The sequence below is a fragment of the Harpia harpyja genome, chromosome Z, assembly GCF_026419915.1.
Source record: "Harpia harpyja isolate bHarHar1 chromosome Z, bHarHar1 primary haplotype, whole genome shotgun sequence".
Lineage (NCBI taxonomy): Eukaryota > Metazoa > Chordata > Aves > Accipitriformes > Accipitridae > Harpia > Harpia harpyja.
In genome coordinates this window covers 16,723,624-16,734,299 of record NC_068969.1, presented here as the reverse complement: position 1 = coordinate 16,734,299, position 10,676 = coordinate 16,723,624, and the positions used below count along the sequence as shown (strand labels likewise).

Below are 10,676 nucleotides of genomic sequence, written 5' to 3'. Positions count from 1 at the left end.
CTTGATGTGCTGGGCAGGGAGCAAAGCAGGCTGCAGAGCCACTGGGTACCCAGAGGCTCGCTCCCTGCCCTCTCCAGCACATCCCTGTGGAGGGTATGATGCTGCAGCTTTGCAAAGTGCATCCCCTCCCCGGTCAAGAGCAATGGGGAAACCCTAAACCAGCGCGTGAGCACACCTCTTCCTTGGCCTCTGAGGCACCTGGAGAGAAAGTCCTGTGCTCCCTCGCCACACTCGCAGAGGTACCTGCCTCTCCTCCACAGCTCTGCACTTCATAATGCAAATACGCTCCCATCTTGAGTAGCTGAGAAATGGGCTATAAAGAGAAACACATGGGAAAACAGGAGGGACAGCACAGAAGATCAAGGAACATGTGTTTTCCCAGGCTGACCTAGTTATTTAACTAACTGGCAGAGATACTCACTAATGATGAAGTAGGAAAGCAATTGGTCTGCCAGCAGCAGTTTCACAGAGGATGCTCGAGTTTACTTAGCTATTCGTCTTAAAACATCAAATACAGTCTTTTCCATCTTGCTGCTCAACACTTTGCTATACAGTCGCTATTCCCAGTTCAAATCAATTTCAAATTTCTCAATGATTGCCAAAGGACGTGATAAGACTCAAATCCAGAGGAACAGAGGAAACATTTTCTTACATAACACAGGCAAGTGCACGCATCCTTTTTGTTTTCACTTTTGCTGCTGCCATACTATCTATATTAATCTGAGAAGCTATAGATAAAGAGATTTTTCATCCCTCCTAATTCACAGTGAAGACTATAGTTCCCAAACAACAACAACCAGCTCAACTGTCCTGCATGGCAGCAAGGAGCTAACGTACCTGTGAAGATTTGGCCAACTGGGTAAAGCAAAAGGCAAGTCTTTCATGAAAACATGTGCCTCTTTCACTAGTTTTGTCAACTCTTCCACCAGCTCTGCCCTTCATGAGAAAATCTTAGATTTGGAGTTACGCACATAATAAGCAAAATAAGTCACCATCTTAATTCTGTCCCCAGTCTTGTATTAGAAATTGCCCTTTGTCCTGGGGTGTCAGCTCCTGAGGGTTTGAAAGCTGCAGTTCCTGTGCTCACATGGTTACACAGGAATTTTAGCTTGTTTGAAATGCAGGAATAAACCTAAGCAAAACTCAAGTTTCTAACCCTCAGCATTGGATAGAAAAGTTTGGACCCTGCTGGTCTGGGTGGAAAAGTTCATGAAGAGAAAGCTAGTTGACACAAAAAAACTCTGTTTCCAGTGGAGAAGCTTAGATAAACCAACCTGGGATATTTGTGATCAACTAAGACACGGAGGATTTTTTTCAGAAAAAAAAAAAATAGTTGGACTATGTGGAAGGGGGCATGAAGAGCATACATCCCATCCCCATCCCTTGCCACACACACATATTTCACTTTCTCCTGGCTTGCCTATATCTAACTTTTTCCAAACTTAAAAAAGCAAGGAACAAAAGAACTGAGAGCCAAAATAAAATTTTTCATTGACCCAGAAAATTGTATTCTGCTCCCATTTGGAATACTAGGCCATTTAGATATTCTGGTTTGTCTTCTCTACAGCTCAAACATGGCTTTCCAGCAATCCACAGAACTGGGATAGTTAGCACAGTACTGGGCTAGTCCTACTGACAGGTAGAAAGAGAGGTGAAGAGGCAGGCAGGTATTACATTGCAGAGTTTTAATTTTTTTAAACTTGTGATACTGACCTTTAATGACAAACGTCTGTAGAAGTGTCGTACTCCACTGTACATTAAAACAATCCTCATAAAAGTGTTGGAAAACAATAAGAATAACTGTTATTGTTAACTGTTATGTATGAACGACCAGTAAGGTCAAGCACAAGAACAGTTATTTATCTTTAATAGTTATCTTAGTTATTTTGCAGTGACATTTTAATATTAACATACTCTGAAAACATGCATTGTATGCAATAACTTTATTAGGGTCAAATAGATATCACAATATAGATTCATCCACCGAGTAGCCATAAATTGGTTACAACAATCATAGAAGAGACTAAGCTGTTTTAAGCTAAGATGCTTTCAACATTACAGCTCATACAATAAGATTATATACTGATACACTTTGATTTAGAAATGCAGATGATCAGTTTTGATTAGTATATTGTGCTTCAGGCTTTCGTTTGTGTCAATGCATCCCATATGCTGTAGTGAGGAAGGGCTGAATTTCCCAGGGAGAAACCTGAATGGGCTACAAGTCTGGCTCTGGCTATTTTAGGATGAGTTCCTCTGAGCCTGGGTTATTTGGTCAATCCAGTTACATTCTCCGGTAGCACCAAGCTAGCGCTCAGAGCAGTGACAGAAGAGAGGGATATCGAACAATCTTGAAACAGCATGGATGGAAAGGTTTTCTTACTATAAGAGGGTATAAAGGAATATTTATGCTTTGTAAGGTCACAACAATACATGTGGGTTTCATGTTTTGCTGTATTAAGCAACTGGGGATTTTCACATGGTTTTGTATACTGATATCTGCACCTCTGTTATCTTAGTTAAATAAATACCTTTGTAAACATATAACACAGTTACTTGGTCCTTATTCTCCACAGCTCACGTTAAAAGATTCACAAAACATCCATAGAAATAGTGATTTATAGAATGAATACTTAGCTGAGTTAAATGGAATAAACATTGGTCAGGTACCATATATACTACTGAATGCCATTTCAAGGAAAAACATTTTAGTTACAAAGCATTCAGAACTTGGGTAAGCCATATATTCAACTCTGCAAAATATATAAAAGATGCATACTTCTTTTAAACATACATTTAACAAAATGTAGTGGCAGAAGTTGAGAAGTTCCATTTACACAGTCCAGACATTTGGTAGTATGAAACTGCTTATCCATGCACTAAATTACGGATGACTCAGTTAACTGAAATAATAGTAAAGTCTTCTGAAACAAAAAGGTATAACCAAAACAAATGCTCTGAAGAGTCACAGACAGGCAGTTTTGAAAATTCAGGTGCAATGTTACATGCATGGATATACAGAATAATCTGTAGAAATAATAGTAAACCACTTTCGTTTTTCACCAAAATGCAGAAGGAAATTCAATTATATTATGCATATTAAATACTACAGACTTGAGGCTACAAAATGCTTCTACCATCTTGACACATACAAAACTACCATAAAGTTATCTCTACAGTACATACTACAACACTGACTCCAGGTCACCACCTGCGATGAGCATATCCGCTGTATCTGGCTAGTCAGGGAAAAAAAGGCCAACTCCAGCCCACCGGCCACCTCCCATCTGCCTCAGGAGGTAGGCTTAGATCTTCGATCGACATTAAACACCGTGTTGTAGTATTAATTTATGTAAAACCCTTAAAAATCTGGCACCACCAAAACTTGAGACGTGTTAAACTCTCTACATGTGAGGGATGCAAGAGCTCGTGCTGCGTGAACCCTAAATTTGATTAGCGAAGGAGGTTGGCCCGCTCTGGCCGTAGCTCTGGGACTGGCCGTATTCACCTACCTGGCCATAGGAGCCCGGCTGGTTGTAGCCACCGGCCGGCCCGTAGCTGTCTTGGTTGTAGCCACCTTGGTTGTAGCTGCTGGGCTGCTTCTCCATGGTGTCCGGAGGGTGCCGCTGGCCCGAGGAATGCCAGCCCGTCTCCTTAAACACAAACCAAATGTTGCCTGCCCAGAGGATAAAGTTCAAGAAGCCAAAGACCTAGCGGGGGAGAAGAAGAGCTCGTCACCCGGCAGCCACGGTCTCACAGCCCAGCCTAACGTTATGGACCCTGAAGGGTCCTGGGAAAGTCAAAGCAGCTCCCAGCCCATCCTTCTCCCAAAACCTGCTGGAAAATTTTTTCAGCTTTGGAGCAAATTCCCAAATTCACCTCCCTTAGCTCACAAGGTGTTTGCTTTCCTTTTTGTCTCCAAAAAAAGTTGAGTTTTTAGGCCAAAATAATTTTTTTGTTCGAATACATAATCTAGTTTAAAGAAACTGCAGAAAGATAAAATTGAAAGAAAATAATTAAAAAGAGAGAACCTAATTGGTCAGCTGGCCCGGTTTCTTTTATTTATTTATTTTTTTTAACGTTCTGAAGACCAATTTTATGTTGGTTTTTCTGAGGATTTTTAAAGGAATCTGTAAGGCACAAACCCTTTTCTTCCTAAAGGAGCGCACAGACCCCTTTTCAAAAGCGTTGCAGCGAGCAAGTTAAAAGCAGACAGGCCAACCAATGCACTTGGACAGCCACTTTGCTTTCTCCCTGTCTCAGCCCTGCACGCTCATCCCGCTGCTGCTCCACAGCAGATAGTCGTCGTGAGTCACGCTCTGCCTTTCCCCGCAGCAAGACTGTACTTCCAATTAAATAACTTCAGCTAACTGGTTTACACCAGCCGATTTAGGTCAATACACGGGTAAAAGAGATGAAAATACGTTTGCAAGGTAAGGGTGAAAAAAATAATCGAAGTCACTTACAACCGAAGTGTTGAGGCTTGACATAACAGGGCTGCGAACAGGCAAGCATTTGTTGGACTGCTGTTTGCAGGCAGACATCAATAACAGCACTTCGTCTGGGTCAGTCGCAATCTTTACATCTGAAAGTCCTTTAGCCCAAGCAGATGAGCTCACTAGCCACAAGAATGAGAAGACCACTGTCACAATGAAATCCTAAAAGACAAATTAGTTAGAAGCATTATACTGGTGTGTCCGTTAGGAAGAAAAAGTATTAAAAATTACCAGAAAACTGAAAGTTTGCATCAGAGGAGGGAAGAAACAAGAGCTTGTTACTTCATGGAAGGTTGTGATTACTGTCATCACCTACAGAGCTAATTTTCAGGAGTTAATTTTCAGCTAATTTCTTGATGTGCCTAATGGGCCAGAGCCCTTCGGCTGCCATTTGCATCTCCAACCTCAAGGCCAGATTCCCACAAGCGTGTGGCCGGTACCCAGGATGCTGAGCTGCCTTGGAAACGTGGCTGTTCACGGCACCTGGCTGATGAATTGGGATCAATTAAAAAATATAGACGCCGGGAAAGGAGCTGGGCCCTCCTGAGGGCTGGCTCTCGCCCCGGGTGCTCCTACAGACAGCCGGGGTGGGTTTCCGACACGAACCGTTTCCATCTGCGGCAGCATCTCAGGGAGAACCTGAAACTGGCTAATCCTCAGCTACCAGATGAGGAGTTTTCTCACCAGCTACAGGTAAGGCCAAATGTCCCTGCTGCATGAGCCGTGCAGCCACTAATTATCACGAGCGAACAAATAAACAGCAAGACTTGCCAAGCACAGAGACTCCTCAGCTCCATTCTGTCCTGGTAAAGCATTTGCTCCTAATTGCCATCCATGTGAAGAGAGGGGAGAAGGGGTGGCGGTCCCTCCGGGATCCAGCGCCTCCGAGCAGCTCCGCTCTGAACCACTCTGCTCACTTTTCCTTCGAAAGACTCTCAGGAGCACACACAGGCATAAACTTCTCCTTGTCTTAGCCAGAACAAGTGGCCAAGTGACACTGTTGTTGTGTGGGTTTGGGGGGAAAGGAGGGAGGAGGTGTGATTTTTCAAGCTTTCTTGTGTCTTGCTAAAACAGAAGAGCCTTTCTGCTGTCATATTTCATCCCATCTGTCAGCCCACAACAGATGGTAGAGGTGCCAAAGTCTAACATACCACTAACTGCATCGCTGCGTCTTGATATCCCACCTCCCATGGGGGCTTCTTCCCCTTCCCCCTTACAAAGTAAAGGTGTACATGGAAGGAAGGGAAAATGTTCATTAAGAACACAGCATTTTGGGTCGCTATCCAAAGAAATAAGTGATCCCTAGGAAACATCATTCTCACCTTCTACAAGCACACCTGACATTTGGGGAAGGAGCTCTCTGCGGCACCGCAGGGACGGAGGACGCGAGCCCCCGTCACGATGGAAGAGGCACCAGTCAATAAACCAGCCGCACAAGTGAGCCATGAACAAAGGATTTCTCCGCTCACGCAGATGGGATTAAATTAACTGTGCTTGGATGCGTTCCCAAAGGACACATCCTTCTCTTTTAACAGTGCAATTTGTTTTCTGCAGGCCTGTGTCTGCCACCAAGCTTTGAGCTCCTCTGATCTCCCTTTGTGCTGCCCAAATGGACTCTCTTGAAGAGCGTGAAGCCCAGGAGCTGGCAACTACCTTAACACCCAAAGAGACTCTGGGTAGGCAGAGGCATATAGCCCAGAGTAATTTTTCTTCTCAGGGAGATTTCCAGCAAAAGAAATTATTGTATCTTATATGTCCTAGCAGTAACTGAACGAGAAACAAACTCCTAGAGGCAACAGTTCAAATGCAAACATTTCTTAAAAATTCCAGCTGGTAGAAACACCAGATATTCACTGAGCTGTGGATTATGATGGGATATGTTCTTTATTTGCTATGAGGCTTGACATGTTATCTTCCTGGATGCCAAGCCCCCATATAGGTTCCGATTGACACAATAGATGGGGACACACCAGAGTTTTGGGGAACACATTTTTTAAATGACAAGAAATTCTCTCTCAATGCCACCACACTTTTAGACTCTGCAATCAGTGCGTTGGCAATAGCAATAAAATACATGCGTAACAGCAGGTAGAAATTTGAAGAAAACAGAGACAAACTGACCAAAATCGGGTTGGTCCTAAAGGGACTATGTATTTCATGTTATTTATCAGGTCTTGTCTTCTCCATCTCACCCCATCCTCCAGGCTTCTGCTGACTTCCTCCGCTCCCCTGCACCAGGGTGTCCACCCAAGCCTAACCCTGCCCGATCCTGCCCTCTCTGCCACGAATTCCTCTATTTGAGAGCAGATCAGAGCCTTGGGGAAAGGGTCCCTGCTCCTGGGGGGGCTGGGATCAGTCCTTTTATACCGGAACTCCCCAAAACTGTAAAGTCTGGCTGGGCGCAAGAAACACACTGAGCCAAAAGGGAAAGATCGCACAGTGGGACTTGGAGAAGAAACGATGCAGCCCGGTCGCCAGCCAGCCAGCAGCTTGTCAAGAAGATAGAAGAGCAAGGCTAATGAAACACCAGGATTTTTTCAGCAGGTGCTCTCACCAAGGCTACATGGCCAGACTTGGGCTCTTGGAAGATTTGTTCCGTCTCCTCTGCGCCGTGCAGGAGCAAAATATACGACTAGAGCAAACTTGCATCTTCCTATTTATTTTGAATCTTTGCTAAACCTTCCTCTTTGGCTGGAACTTGAACCTCGCTTGTTTTCAAGTGGGTTTGGATTTCTGGCTGAACATTTTCACAGCTCTGGGTGGAACAGAGTTACAAGATAATGACATGCTGAAAATAAAAGTGAATTTCAAGCTAAGCTGTTCTGTGGCTTAATGTCTATCTGGGGAATTTCTCCTTGGTAATTAAAGCCAGAGTGTCTGCATACTAAAACAAATCTTGCATTTGAATGTTTAATATCCCCATAGCATGGGTGGTTGTTTTTTTTTTTTCCTTTGGAACAAAGTAATTTTTGTAGTTGCTGTCTTGAAATGGTGCCTACAGATCTCTTCAGTGTGTATTGTTGTACGGTTACACTACACTCCTAATTGCAAAGTTTCTTTCTCAGATCTCAGCTGAGATACTTTGGTCTGCCTACAGGTGCCTTTGGGAAGGAGGCAAAATAGGAAAGTGTAGGAGAAAGCAGAAAACAAGATTTAAAATATGCTGAATATCCAAGGAGGGAGTTTTTAAGAGCCTGAAGTATGTGTAACAGAAAAAAAAAATTCTTGCTGCCTTTTTCAAGTTGAAACTTGCTATTACTGAGTTTGCCAAAAAAGCCTACTTGGAACAATTTTATATATTATATGTTTTAGAACAGAACTGTGAATGCCTTTTCTTTTCACGGTAACTGAAACGTTTCTCCTTGCTATGAAGCTACTGGCTTTTGCAAAATGCCCGTCTGTGGAGGGGGCAGTCACTTACAGTCACTTAAGTCTCCTGAGCACAGTTTTGGATCCCCCAGTGTCCAGCGTAATCTCACCCAGCCAAAAGCATCTGCAGAAGCTGCTCATCCACTTGGAAAGGGGACGTGTTTCGTCTGCTCCGAGCGGATCGGTGGCTTCAGCACCCCCCGGAGCACTGTAACGCACGTGTCCCCGCGCGCACCCTGTGCCCTGCTCTCCCTCCCGGCCAACGCGGTCCAAGTTTGGCAAGACAGCCCTGGGCTGTTATGTTTGAAAACACGCAAAACCTCAGATCTAGCCTAGCCGGAGGGTGCCTGGCACCCCTGCCGCACTCGCGCTCCCTCCTCCCTCGCCGAACCGCAGCTGCTGGCCCCGTCACTGGCTTCCATGCGGGGCTTTCCGTGCCCCTCCGCAAGCGTTTCCACCCGCTAATGCTCGCGCTACAAAACCTTTTCATTTGACAAAACCCTCTCGTACATTTACAGCATACAAGGGAGCAACTCCTCAAACGCCAGAGCCTGTCTAGCCCGGCAGCACTGCCAACAGGTTTCATGGACAGCCACGCGAGAGCAGAGGGAGATTTCTTTACCCCAGCAGGGGCAAACCGCTCAGAGGATTTGTTGCCACAGTCACAACCAACCTAAAAATTCAAGAACCACTCCAGCAAAAGCCATAGCCCCGGGCCTAGCCTGGAAAAGTGGCCAACAGCAGGTTGCTGCAGGCAGCAAACACCTTCCTACAGTGACATTTTAGATCTTTTTTTCATTTGAACAAGGTCCCAACCCAGATTTTTCTGCCGAATGAATCTTTGAAAGAATTACACACTTCTTGCAATGGTGTACGGCCTGGCAAGCTTGCGTCTGGCAGGGACATGTAGAGACGTTTGGGAGGCACCAGCATGTACAGCAAGGTCACCATGGCTTGTGTTTCAAAAGGGAGATGACAACAGCGGGCTGAAACAGCTCTTTGAAATGCAAAGAATTATTCAGGTTATTCATAATTTCATTTTTTAACTGCAAAGGATTCAGTCTTTGTTTTTACAGATGGCTCTTTATTCTTTTCCTATCCATTTTCTAGAAAACTGGACAAAGGGGAGGAAATAAAATGTTTAATCAAAGACATCTCCAAAGAGCAGACTAGGAGCATAATTAACTCACTTGGTCCGCAACATATGTAAAGAATCAAACGCCTTTCTGCTTAATGTGATTATTCACAGGACTCCAGATGCAAGGGAAAGATCTCATCTTCTTACATGTAAGCATCTTTATGCACTGTAAGAATGAGATTATCAAGTAATCACTCTAAAAATGAAGTTATCTCTTTTCAGGGCTATGTCAGTCACTTTTCTTGGCTAAATAATTTTATGCTTCTATATTAATTGATTGGAATACTAATAAAGTGATTTACATTTATACATGAATGCATGTGGTTTTTCATGGCCAATCTATAACTTCCAAAAGACAAGCCTGAAAGCACATAAAGACAAGAGTTGTCAGAGTGTGTGTTTTAAATGGAGTACATATGAGGTATAGAAACTATGGAAAAAGTAAGAATTCTGAGTGATGGGTACTGATCGACCGTGACTATTCTTTCCTTTATTTTCCTACTCCAGAGGTATATGGAAGCATCTACCCCTGATCCCCTAAAACTTCAGCACAGGACTAACTGTTGGGTTGGTTACTCTCTGCTTGCAAGCAGCTGCAAACGTATAGATCTGAAGCAGGGCACCAGGACAGAGGTGCTTGGGGTGGCAGCCCCAGGGTGCAGCTCATCTCTGCTCTCATTGCAAACCAGCAATGCCTCCCCAGGGTACGAGGGGTTACACCAGTGGAAACCAGCTTAGGTTGGTCCGAGAGATGCAGATATACTGAAAACTGGTGAGATTCTGTACATTGCATTCATTAAAATCTAAGTCACCATCTCCAATTAATTTCTTTAAAATGTTTCTGGCTCTTGAGCACTAATCAGTCATTTGAGAAACTGGCTTGGACTTGTAACCGAGGCGTACACATGCATCAGGCGGGAGTTTGCAACGAAATTAAATTCACAGCTGCAGTTTGCAGAGTTCAGAAACACACTGCACATATCTATTAGGTATTTAATCCCTGGTAAACTGCTCCTTCGTCCTTTAGGAATGGGGAATCCAAGGTCCTCTCTTAGGTTTGTCTATCTAGTATGAACCCCCCCGCCCCCCGAATGATCTCTCCATGGAGCCAGTGGTGCAGGCGGAGGGCACACACAGCAAGGGCTCACTGCTGACAGCCCCGTGGGAAGGGGTGACTCCCACCTCCATCACGGATGAGTAACACAACTGGGGCCCTGTGTGAGCAAAACGAAGATTTTTATCCTCAAAACCGGACAGGCGATGTTAGCAACAGACATGGCTCACTGCGCAGTGAATAAGATATGCCGGTGCCATCCAAACAGCCATGGAAGGAGTTAATGGCTTCTCCTACTGGAAATATTTCCTTGCCATGATGTCTCACTTCACACTGAACGTTAAAATATTTTTCCACAGTTAAAGTGATGCTTCGCTGAGATCTCAGCACATGCAGTTGGGTTTCCCTATATCTGTATAAACAAGGTAAACTTGAAACATTTGTGACTGAAATTTTCTCTGCGAGTTTCTTGTGACTTAGCGGTCATTAAATTCTTTATAATCATATATTCTGCATCCAGTCAGGCCACTGTGAGTTGGTAATGTATTGATGGTGCTCTGACTGCCTGTGCAAAGGTTTTTTGAAAAAATACTTTAAAATCTCAAGTGAAAGTTTTTTT

The 10,676-nt window shown here is 44.1% G+C and overlaps 1 protein-coding gene across 2 annotated transcripts in view; it reads right to left on the bottom strand.

Moving 5' to 3' along the window:
* Window positions 1-1,928: 1,928 nt before the first annotated feature.
* SYNPR (synaptoporin) overlaps window positions 1,929-10,676 on the bottom strand; it is a 111,600-nt gene continuing 102,852 nt past the window's right edge. For both annotated transcript variants that reach the window (XM_052778358.1, XM_052778356.1), the window contains 2 exons: window positions 4,467-4,658; window positions 1,929-3,710 (listed from right to left, as the gene is read on the bottom strand). In XM_052778358.1, coding sequence (XP_052634318.1) covers window positions 3,444-3,710; window positions 4,467-4,658 — 459 coding nt within the window. In that variant the 3' untranslated portion in view covers window positions 1,929-3,443. The remainder of the gene's footprint in view (window positions 3,711-4,466; window positions 4,659-10,676) is intronic.